At 41.0% G+C, this 13031-nt stretch overlaps 1 protein-coding gene across 5 annotated transcripts in view; it reads right to left on the bottom strand.

Moving 5' to 3' along the window:
* Positions 1-8937: 8937 nt before the first annotated feature.
* Positions 8938-13031, bottom strand: part of LOC136878797 (mitochondrial mRNA pseudouridine synthase RPUSD3) — a 192446-nt gene continuing 188352 nt past the window's right edge. For all 5 annotated transcript variants that reach the window (XM_067152298.2, XM_067152288.2, XM_067152279.2 and 2 more), the window contains one exon: positions 8938-9419. In XM_067152298.2, the coding sequence (XP_067008399.2) occupies positions 9204-9419 (216 nt within the window). In that variant the 3' untranslated portion in view covers positions 8938-9203. The remainder of the gene's footprint in view (positions 9420-13031) is intronic.

Genomic DNA, 13031 nt, shown 5'->3' with positions numbered 1-13031 from the left:
AAGCAATTGTTAAAAAATGGAAACAGGTGTGTACCTTTAAAGGTGGTAAGGGGTGGTAAAGACCTAATTTATAATATAGAGAAGTAAAGAGACTAAGAATTAGGTGCAGAATAGAAAGAAATAAGAAATGGTTGTGGAATTAAGTGGAAACTGAAAGAACTTAATAGGAAATTGAATCCAGCAAAGAAGTTAGCTAAGGATAATGTGATGGCAAGCATAATTAGCAGTCATACAAATTTGAATAAAAAATGGAAGGGTATGTATAGGCAGTTAAGGCAGAGACACGTTCTAAGGACATTCCAGGAATCTTTCATGAACAAGGGGAGTGTGTATGTGAGTGTGAGGATCTACAAAAGGCAGAAGTATTCAGTTCGCAGTATGTAAAGACAGACAGAGAATGTGACTAACACTAATGAAGTATTGAAATTTACCTATGATAACAATGCTATAGCAGCCCTCTCTATAAAGGACACGGTAATAAACATAAAGCAAAAAATTACAGGCCAGTCAATTTGACATGTGGTGCATGTAAGCTTTGGGAAAACATTATTTCTGATTATATTAGACATGTTTGTGAAATTAATAACTGCTTCGACAGAAGGCAGTTTGGGTTTAGGAAAGGTTATTCCACTGAAGCTCAACTTGTAGGATTCCAGCAAGATATAGCAGATATCTTAGATTCAGGAGGTAAAATGGACTGTATCGTGACTGTTCCGTCCTCTTAGAAAATTTATACAGAGCGCGCTCTTGTCCGCGTCTCTATTGAGTGTCCAGAATGCATCTGGTTTCCGGAAAGAAAAAGAGACAGGCTCGAACTAGACAACATGTCGGCGAGACATGCATTCACGGCCACATGGCCTCCAACTTAATCAATAGCCATCCAGGCATTTCAGTTTATTGTTTAACGTGTAAATAGTTTCTATGTATTTTGTTAATCATGTACAATTGTAATAAAAGTTTCATTACGTGTAATATTGGTGAATGACTTGGCCCTATGGTCTTATCACGTGCTTAACCAAACTACAGTCCACTACCAGAATAATCATCGCTGTTTAGTAATACAACATGTGTGCTACAGCATTCAATTCGTCACCAAACATTTTGGACCATTTCCGGGCCCGATATTACACGGCAAAAGTGAAACGCGTGTGAAATATCCGCAGGATTGGAAACATACAATGCAACGTGGGACTCTTCAGTTTACAAGGTCAGATTCCCTTTAATTACCTTTTCCTTGCATTATTTACATTTGTGTGAGCCAGTGCTTTACGATGGACGAGAACGAAATCGCAAAGCTGATCAAGCAACGGGGTTATCTGAAAGGTAGAATCACAAAAATCAAAACTTTCGTCGAAAAGTACGACACTACTCAAAACCTAGCAGACATTAGGGTTAGATATGATGCACTTATTGATTTAGAAAGCAAATACGATTTAGTTCAATCGCAGCTTGAGGTGGAGGATAGTAAACGAGATCATGGGGTAGATAGAGATGAAGTAGATGACATTGTGTACAGTTTGAAGGCAAAAATGCAGGTATTATTGTCGCCAGACCAACACGAAAATGCCGGTAGTATCAGAAGTAACACTTCCAATTCGTTGCATGAAAATATCAACATCAAATTACCCGCGATTAAACTACCCATGTTTAGTGGTAACTATGAAGATTGGATGTCGTTTGAAGATAATTTCAAACTATTGGTGCATGAAAATTCCAGTCTAGCAACCATTCAGAAATTTCACTATTTACTAGGAGCAGTTCAAGGTTCAGCTAAAGCATTAATTCAGAACCTTCCAACTACTGAAACAAACTATACGGTAGCTTGGAACATATTATGTGATCGGTTTCAAAACAAGAGACTGATAGCAGCAAAGCATGTTAGAGAAATCTTAAACATTGCAACAGTGGAGAATGAAACCGCTGAAGACCTCAGGCAGTTCATCGGCACATTCTCAAGCAACTTACAAGCACTTAAAGCATTGAAATTAGATACTCCTCTCGAAGAAGTAATATTATCACAACATATTGTTGATCATCTTGATTATGAAACCAGGAGGGGCTGGGAACTAGAAGCAAACGCCAACAAAAATTCCTCCCTCAAACAATTAACATCTTACATTGAATATCGCTGCCAAGTCCTTGAAAGCATGCAAACATCTGTCAGTCAAGGCAAGGTGCGCGGTAGTAAAGAAAGCTCACACAAGAAAAAACCGTCGTCCTATACACATGTTGCATGCATTAACAATCAGTGCTCTTATTGTAAACAAGGTCATACACCAGGACTTTTTGCATGTGAAGCATTTCTCAAGTTAACAGTGTCAAATTGCATTCAATATGCTCGTGACAACAAACTCTGTTTAAATTGTCTTAGAGCATCACATAAAACGTCAGAGTGTACATCCAGTCACTGTCGCAAATGCAACAAGGCCCACAACACATTACTCCATCTTGAAAATCCCAAGTCTAGTACAAATAACGAAACTACTTCGAACAACAAGGTGGTATTTGCCAGCGTTCACACAACCACCAAGAATGAACATCCATGTACTCGAAACAAACCATATGTGTTGTTATCCACAGTTATTGTCAAAATCACGGATCACAGTGGTAAATTTCGCAAGGTTCGAGGACTCTTGGACAGCGGCAGACAGACTCATCTCATTACTACAGACACTGTCAGCAGACTAAATTTAAAATGTAAAGAAGACACCACTTCTATTGTAGGCATTAACAATTCTTCATCAACTCTGAAACACAGTGTGGATATTCACCTCCAGTCCACAACATCAGATTTTAACACTAACATAAATTGTTTAGTGGTTCCTGCCATCACAGGAGAAATGCCTTCCATGGAGTTAGACTACAAATCGTGGAACCTACCTAATGACATCACACTAGCAGATCCTAAATTCTACAGTCCAGGCAAGGTAGATTTAATCATTGGTGCAGAGATGTTCTTTAACATTTTAAAGACAGATGGGAAAAAACGTGCAGGTGATTACCCGGTATTGCAGGACACTCATCTGGGTTGGATAATTTCTGGTAAATGCCCTCAGTCAAACAGCCATCCTGCATGCAACACAGTCACTTCTCTCTTTGTCAAAAAGGAAGATCAACTCGACACGCAACTTCGTAAATTTTGGGAAATAGAAGAATTGCACACTAAACCCAAAACTCAGGATGAACAACAGTGTTTACAGCACTTCAAGGAAAACACCACACGCACTCCTGAAGGAAGATTCGTTGTCAGGTTACCTCGTAAGGAAACTCGATCACCCTTGGGCAATTCTCGTGATATGGCAACACAGCGATTTCAACAACTGGAAGCAAAATTCAAGAAAAATCCAGTACTGCATGAACAGTATGCAAACTTCATGTCCGAGTATGAACAGTTATCTCACATGAGGGAGGTAGGCCTACATGCAACAAATGATTCTGAACATTATTACTTGCCACACCACGCAGTATTTAAACAAAGCACAACTACATCAGTCAGAGTAGTTTTTGACGCATCAGCCAAAACTACTACTGGAGTGTCGCTTAATGATACATTGTTAGTAGGGCCTACTATACAACAAGACCTTTATTCCATTGTGTTGAGATTCAGGACACACAACATTGCATTTACGGGAGACATCACGAAAATGTACAGACAAGTTCAGGTTCATGAAAATGACACGCAGTTGCAAAGAATTATTTGGAGGGAATCGCCACAAACAGCTATCAAGACTTACGAACTATTGACTGTCACGTATGGTACAGCTTCAGCTCCATATTTGGCAACACAGTGCCTTAAACAATTGGCAGAAGATGAAGCAACTTCATTTCCACTGGCATCAACGGTTTTACAAAGGGATTTTTATGTTGACGATGCCCTGTGTGGTGCGTCCAACATCGCTGAAGCATTAAAATTGCAAAGTGAACTCATAGCCTTACTCAATAAAGGTGGTTTTCCCATCAGGAAATGGTGCTCAAATCATCAAGCTATACTTGCCGCTGTTCCACCTGAAGACAGAGAAATTAATTTACCTTTCCAGTTTGATAATGATGACACCATACAAGCTTTAGGATTATCATGGCATCCTACGTCAGACAAATTCTTAGTGGCAAACAGAATCAAACACATTCCAGGGAACAGTAACATTACTAAACGCACCACTACGTCAGTTGTAGCATCTATATTTGACCCATTAGGATTGATCAGTCCATTAGTGATACTATACAAGATATTTTTGCAGGACTTATGGTTACATCAACTTCACTGGGACGACCCACTGCCAGATCCATTAGCATCAGACTAGGCTGAAACTATTATTGGCAAATATTCAAGTTCATGGATTTTCAGACGCTTCCGAGCGAGCTTATGGCGCATGCATCTACCTTCGGTCAGTGAATCAGGAGGGTGAAGTATCAGTCAAACTGCTATGCTCTAAATCGCGCGTAGCTCCGGTTAAACGAGTCACTCTTCCTCGTCTAGAACTTCTCGGTGCAGCATTATTAGCTCAGTTGGTACACAAAACCATGCCAGTCTTAAACTTGGCCATTAATGAAACACATTTATGGACAGACTCCACTATCGTACTGTCATGGTTAGCATCACCAGCATCACGTTGGAAGACCTTTGTAGCAAATAGGGTAGCTCACATTCAACAGTCAACGAACACTAGTGACTGGCATCATGTACCATCACAAGATAATCCAGCGGACTTGATTTCTCGAGGCGTCAGACCAGCAGATCTGCAAAACTCAACCATTTGGTGGTCAGGACCCGCCTGGTTGTCCACTTCTGAGTTAAATTGGCCGCAGAACAACAATGTTGAGGATTCGCTCGCCATAGCAGAGCAGCGACAATCATCCACACTATTAGTAGTGACACAAGCTGAAACTATTATTGAGAAATTCTCATTATTAATAAGACTGCAACGAGTAATAGCTTATTGTTACAGATTTTTGCATAACACTAAGCATGCCAGGGACAAGAAAATTGGGCCTTTAAATGTTGAAGAATTGGAACATTCATTAGAAGTCTGCATTCGTATTGCACAAAATGCAGCCTTCTCAGAAGAGATTGGAGACCTGAAAAACGGAGGCGTAGTCTCTAAGAAGAGCCAGATAAGGAACCTATGTCCCTTCTTACACAACAATATTCTAAGGGTCGGAGGCAGGTTGAAGAATGCATCGATTCCGTTTTCATCCAAACATCCAATACTGTTACCATCAAAACATCACCTGACGACTCTAATTGTCAAACATGAACACTTACAACAAGCTCATGCAGGACCAGAATTGTTGTTAGCAACCCTTCGTCAACGTTATTGGATTCTGAATGGCAGAAATGTAGCCAGACAGCAAGTGCACAAATGCGTAACATGTTACAAATTGAAAGGCGTAACTAGTCATCAACTCATGGCTGACTATCCTGAGCATAGAGTTCAACCAGCACGTCCATTCAGTGTTTGTGGCATTGATTATGGAGGTCCTATTCTACTTCGCCCAATTAACAAGAGGAGCAATGTCCGTATCAAGGCATACATCGCACTATTTGTTTGCTTCACGACAAAGGCTGTACATTTGGAAGTAGTCAGCAGTCTTACTACAGATGCCTTCTTAGCCGCACTTCGCCGTTTCATAGCCAGAAGAGGAAAGCCCGCAGATATCTACAGTGACAATGCTACTACGTTTATTGGAGCCGATAGAGAATTAAAAGATCTTCACCAATTCATAGCATCACCGCAGCATCAAGAGGAAGTTGTAAACAATCTGGCAAACAAGGGTATCAACTGGCATTACATTCCACCTCGTTCACCCCATTTTGGAGGATTATGGGAAGCTGGCATCAAGTCAGTTAAATATCATTTGCATCGAGTTGTTGGAAACTCATCATTAACATTTGAAGAGCTTAGTACTGTGCTCACACAAATTGAAGCCTGTTTAAATTCACGTCCACTTACAGTCCTATCCTCAGATCCGACTGACCCTCAACCCTTGACTCCAGGTCATTTTCTTACTGGAAGCAGTTTGAATTCCATTCCTGAATCCAATCTGACACTTGTACCCAGCAATAAACTTTCAGCATGGAAACGGTTGCAGCAAATGGTGCAACACTTTTGGACCAGATGGCATAAGGAATACTTAACCCAACTACAAAACAGGCCAAAGTGGGCCTCCCAGCAACCTTGTATACAACTTGGAGCAATGGTGGTTATCAAGGAGGACAATTTACCCCCGCTTCAGTGGAGACTAGGTGTGGTTGAGGAACTTCACCCAGGTCTCGATGGACTTGTGCGAGCAGTCACCATAAAAACTGCTCATGGAATTTTCAAGAGACCAATAGTGAAGTTGTGTCCCCTTCCCATCGAGTAGTGTTTTCTTTTAAATGACAATATGATTCCTTACAGTGTCAGTTAGTTGATTGGTGTATAAAGTTGTATTTGTATTTATATTGTACAGTCATTTAACAAAATGAACAATTCAAAAACTCTCATTGTGCAGCTGTGAACAAAACAAACAATGCATCAGCCTGCACACCAGTGTACAGTTCTGTTTCATTTTATCTATGTTAATTAGTGATTGACGTTCATTTAAGTGCAACATTTATTATTATGTATTTGTATTCTGATGACATTTTGTTTTATGTTAGTGTTATTTTCATTGAAACTGTATTTTGTCTTGATTGAATGCAATCAACAGAGGGGAGAATGTTCCGTCCTCTTAGAAAATTTATACAGAGCGCGCTCTTGTCCGCGTCTCTATTGAGTGTCCAGAATGCATCTGGTTTCCGGAAAGAAAAAGAGACAGGCTCGAACTAGACAACATGTCGGCGAGACATGCATTCACGGCCACATGGCCTCCAACTTAATCAATAGCCATCCAGGCATTTCAGTTTATTGTTTAACGTGTAAATAGTTTCTATGTATTTTGTTAATCATGTACAATTGTAATAAAAGTTTCATTACGTGTAATATTGGTGAATGACTTGGCCCTATGGTCTTATCACGTGCTTAACCAAACTACAGTCCACTACCAGAATAATCATCGCTGTTTAGTAATACAACATGTGTGCTACAGCATTCAATTCGTCACCAAACAGTGACTGACATATCTACGGCATTTGGTAGAGTGCAATTAGACTAGATAAAAGAGTGACTGAATGGGCTGCTATATTTCTAGAAAAGAGAACTAAGAGAATTAGAGTAGGTAAAGCATTAAGCATTATCTGATCCTGTAATGATCAAGGCAGTAATATTGGACGTTTATGTTTTCTTATATCAATGATGGGAAAAAAATGGAAATGGCGTATGGCTTTTGGTGCGGGGAGTGTCCAAGGGCATGTTCGGCTCGCCAGGTGCAGGTCTTTTGATTTGACTCCCGTAGGCGACCTGCGTGTCATGATGAGGATGAAATGATGATGAAAACAACACATACACCCAGCCCCCATGCCAGCGAAATTAACCAATGATGGTTAAAATTACCGAGCCGGGAATCGAACCTGGGACCTCTGTGATCAAAGGCCAGCACGCTAACCATTTAGCCATGGAGCCGAACTATATCCATGATATGAGTAAAGAACTGAAATCAGAGATAAGGCTCTTTGCAGATGACGTTATACTGTATAGAGTAATAAATAAGTTACAAGATTGTGAGCAGGCAATGGTATGATGATAAACAGAGTTAAACATCACGTTGTGAGTTTCACTAATAGGAAACGTCCTCTCAGTTTTAATTACTGTGTTGATGGGGTGATCACTGTTAAGTACCTGGGTGTTAATATCAGGGAAAGATCTTCATTGGTGTAATCACATAAACAGGATTGTAAATAAAGGGTACAAATCTCTGCATATTGTTATGAGGGTATTTAGTGATTGCAATGAGGATGTAAAGAGAGGGCATATACGTCTCAGGTAAGACTTCAACTAGAGTATGATGCCAGAGCACGGGACTCTTACAAGAATTACTTGGTTCGAGAACTAGAAAAAATCCAAAGAAAAACAGCTCTATTTGTTCTGGATGATTAAAAAAAAAAAAGCATAGTTACAAAAATGATGCAAAGTTTGGGGTGGGATGACTTGGTGGTGGTGATGGTTACTGTTTTAAGAGGAAGTACAACTAGGCATCCATCCTCTATATAACATTAATCAGAGAGAAAAAATGGAAGGGATCTGACACTTCAGAAAATGAAGGTATTGGCCACAGAAAGATAAGGGCCATGAAGGACGTGAAAATGAAAGACTCTCTAGCCCTCGCAAACCTAATAGTGTCGGGGTTGGAAAAGAACAAGAGTTGACCGAGGGAGGTCGGATAGGATAGATGAAATTGAGGAGCCTGGCACAAGTAAGTGAAAGCAATGCCATGACTCAGCTAAGGGCCCCGTGGTCGCCAACCCAAGCTCCAAGGATCGGAGCCCCTGGGGTCCCTTTTAGTCGCCTCTTACGACAGGCAGGGGATACCGTGGTTGTTATTCTACTGCCCCCACCCACAGGGGGAGGATGACTTGGGGGAAAGGAGATGAGCTGCTCATCTAAGTATTTTTTCTGAGCTGTCAGTGGAGAGATGGCACTGAATGACATTAGTATGTGAATAAGTTTGGGTGGTGTTTTTAAAAGTAGGAAAGATCACAATATGAAGGTAAAGTTGGAAATCAAGAGGACAAATTGGGGCATATATTTGTATATACGAAGGCGAGTAAGGGACTGGAATAATTTACCAAGAGAGATGTTCAATAATTTTCCAAATTCTTTGCAATTACTTACAAAAAGACTGGGTAAACAACAGATAGGAGTCTACTACCTGGGTGACTGATTGACTAAGCCTATCCAAAGCAGACACAGTTTTTTTTTTTCTTTTCATTTTTTTCCACATTTTTATATATATATATATATATGTAACTCTGCTTCTGATACGATATAAATAAAATAAAATCACATTCATACAGATGATCTTCACAACACTTTATTTAATTTATCCATAGAAACACTTCAACATATCATTGTTGCACTTAAAAATATCGTTAAGTGACAACATTGAGAGGAGAAATACTGACCGTCAGCACATGCATAACTTGGAATGAAAATTCATTGATATAGTTCATGCAATACTGAACCTTAGATAATAGAACTTTTCTGGTCAGAGTTCTAAGCTAAAATATATTCATGCTGCATTTTTTTCTAGGTGCAACAACATTATATGACATTCCCTAACATGTATTACGAATGAGATAATGACATCTGCAGTGATTCACGGAGGTGGAGTTGTCTGCACGTCCACAGAAAAGACTCTGGCAAGGGAGCCAGAACTTGCAAATGCCTACCCTTGCCTTTATAATCCAGAAGAGTGACTTGATGCAAATGAAGATGTGTTGGTATAATAACTTCATCACTTGGTTTTAAATCCAAAGCAGCAAGAACTTCTTTGCTTAGCCTCTGTAATAAAAAGTGCAATATTAGTATAGGAGAAGGAAGGGCATATAAGAGTCAACAAGAGCTTAAACACAAAACAACAGTATAAAACTCGTCAAGTAGTTACTAGGAATTGGTACTTAAGTAAAAGCATAGCCCATTACAAGAACTTTCAAAACAAACTGGGAAAGAAATCACAAACTAACAGAACTTAAGAGGAGATAATGATGATGCTGATATTAATCCTATTAAAATAATAATAATAATAATAATAATAATAATAATAATAATAATAATAATAATAATAATAATAATAATAATGTCCCGGGCATGACGTTAAACTGCGTCCACAAACCGAGTGACCACCGGTATAAGTGGTCCTCCTCTACCAAGTGCCAACGGCCTCTTCGGAGGGCGGATGAGCAGGTAGAGGTTCAGGGCACTCTCTTGCCCTTGGGGTGGGAAACTGCCCCTAAAGGCGGAAGAGCCACTAGATGGCCAACGGCATAGGATAATAATAAATCCAGTAGAGTCTGTTCACCTATTTGGTGCGGCAACTGGTCAGCGTCTGTACTCCGAGTTGGAGCGGCTGCCTCAGAAAACCTTCAGGAACTCACCCACCTGATTGTACTCCGATCCCTCGGGATCAACCCAATCGCTTGAGAACAAGCACACCATGATTCGTGCAAGTAAGAACAACATTACTCCAGGTGGTAACCAATCCACCCGCCAACTGAAAACGAAGGCGGCAACCGGCCACTCGGATTCTGGAGGAGCCGGGCTGACACGAAAGAGAGAGTCGGAGCTCTCTGGCAAACTTCCCACTAAAACGCCCTTCTACATCGGCACGCTAAACGTAAACACACTCCTACAAGTAGGAAAACTTCTCAGATTAACATCAGAATTAGATCAGCAAAAAATCCAGCTACTTGCCGTACAAGAGACCAGACTCACCGAGTCAGAGACGTCAAAATATGGTAACTACCGCATTTTCAAGAGCAAAACTACACGAACAGTAGGAAAAGCCACACCAATGTTAGGCAGGGCCTTTTTAATACACAAAAAGATCGTGAACTCCATAGAAGAGATCATACCCATAAACAACAGACTAACGACCTTACGACTTCGCTGTGCAAATCGCCACTACACCTTTGTAAATGCCCACGCACCCACCAACGACTGCAAAGATCAGAAACAAACAGAAAACTTCTGGAACAAACTTGAAACCACACTCATCAAAATACCTGAAAAAGACACCACCATTCTCCTCGGCGATTTCAACGGTAAAATTGGTAAAGAAAAGTGCTACAGAAAAACCGCAGGAAGATTCTCAGCACACGAAAAGACCAACAAAAATGGCAAATGCCTCATCGAGCTCTGTCAACAACACGACCTGAAAATCATGTCAACATCCCTATGGAAAAACCCCAATAAGCTCTTCACATGGGAATCACCCAACACCTGCTGCGGCAAACACCAGATCGATCATGTCGCCATTTCCTTCCCAGCACAAAAAGAAGCACACAACGTTCAAGTCCGCAGAGGAGCCAACATTGACTCGGACCATCATCTAACAAGAATCAAAGTGAAGTTTACCCCAAAACGCTTCTACCAGAAATCCAAGGCAAACAAAAAATTGGACACAGCACAAATAAAAACATCAAATCTCAGGGAAACATGGGAAAAAATCCCAGCCAAAACTTGGAATGAATTCCACGAAAAAATCATGAAGAGTGCATCAGAGCAAATCCAACTACAGAAAAAGAGCAGACACCCGTTTTGGAACACCGAATGTGACCAAGCCATATTGAATAGAAAAAACGCATACCAGAAGTTCATTAGCAACTGTACACCTGAAAACGAAGAAAAATTCCGCGAAGTCCGCACAGAGACCTCTAAACTCATCAGACAAACCAAGAGGAAATACCTGGAGGACCAACTGAAGTCGGCCGAACAGGACTTCCGCAACTACAACACCAGAGATTTTACAGCGTCTTCCGCAACAGATTAATTGGGTACACGCCCAAGAACCTCTGCTTCAGAAAACAAAACGGAAAATTGGCACTCACAGATGACGAAAACACCAAGGAACTCGCGAGATACTTCGAGTCATTACTCAACTGCCCAGAACCAACGGAGAGGTTTCCACTTAAACCCCGCCCGAACCCAAACCCAGACTCATCCCCACCTACACAAGAGGAAATATACCGACACATACAACGACTGAAAAACAACAAGGCATCCGGAGACGACGGCATCATAGCAGAGCTTCTTAAACATCTAGGAAAGAATTCTCTCCAAGAACTCACACAAATCATACAAGAAATTTGGACAATGGAAAAACTACCAGAAAATTGGACAAACGCCCTCCTCGTTCCACTTCACAAAAAAGGTGACCGAACAGATGTGAACAATTACAGGGGAATTTCCCTGGTGCAAGTCACATACAAAATCCTCTCTGCAGTCCTCCTCCAAAGAACACAGGATCAACTAGAACCACTCATAGGCGAATACCAAGCGGGCTTCAGGCCCCACAGATCCTGTGCAGAACAGATACTCAACCTGAAAACCATCTTGAAACTACGACACACAAGAAAACAACCCACAATCTGCACCTTCGTGGACTTCCAGAAAGCATACGACTCCATTGACCGGCAATCTCTCTTCCAAACACTGAGTGAGTACGGACTGGACAACAAGACTCAAAAAATCATCCGACTAACTCTCACCAACACAACCTCCCAAGTAAAATTCATGGGAAATATATCTGAAAAATTTCAGGTAAAAACCGGTGTCCGACAAGGAGATGGACTTTCCCCACTACTCTTTAACATAGCCCTGGACAAAATCATGAGAGAATGGGAACAAGCTCTAAAAGCTCAAGGAAATTGGCAACCATTAAGTACGACAAGAAGACATGTAAAAATCTCCTGTATCGCTTTCGCAGATGATCTCGCGATCCTTGCAACAAACGAACAACAGGCAATCAGCCAAATCGAAACTCTCAAGAAATGCTCAGAAAAATTCGGCCTACAAATCTCCTTCTCAAAAACCAAGGTCATGTGCAACCAATGCAGCCTCCAGAATTTGAACACGAAATTTGGCACAATCGAAAAAGTAACCGAGTTCCGATATCTCGGAGAAATTATAGTACCAACAGGAAAAGAACAGAAGGCCCTCGAGGTCCGCATCCAAAAAATGAAGAGAGCCCTCGGCCGAACGCAAAACATTTACAACAAAAAATGCCTTTCAATCTTCACCAAAATTCGTCATTACAACACTGTGATCAAACCTGAAATACTATACGCGAGTGAAACACTGGATCTCCACAGGAAAACAGTACTCGAAGACACCCTGAAAGAGGAACGTAAAATCATCAGAAAAATTCTCGGCCCAAAACTGACTGACGAAGGATATAGACTGCAATCTCGTACAAAAACCGAGGAGCTCTCAAACCTTGCGGCCGACATCAGAAAAAGACGCCTGAAATTTTACGGACACATCAAACGCCTTCCAGAAAACAGACCGACAAGAATCTTACTTGAGGCAACAGAAAACATCAAAACAAATAGGTGGACAACGGAAATCCGCCAAGACCTGGAAAAATCAGGAATCAAAGTGGCCGACATCGCTAAC

Source organism: Anabrus simplex, chromosome 1, assembly GCF_040414725.1.
Source record: "Anabrus simplex isolate iqAnaSimp1 chromosome 1, ASM4041472v1, whole genome shotgun sequence".
NCBI classification, from domain to species: domain Eukaryota; kingdom Metazoa; phylum Arthropoda; class Insecta; order Orthoptera; family Tettigoniidae; genus Anabrus; species Anabrus simplex.
This window is presented reverse-complemented; position numbering and strand designations above follow the sequence as displayed.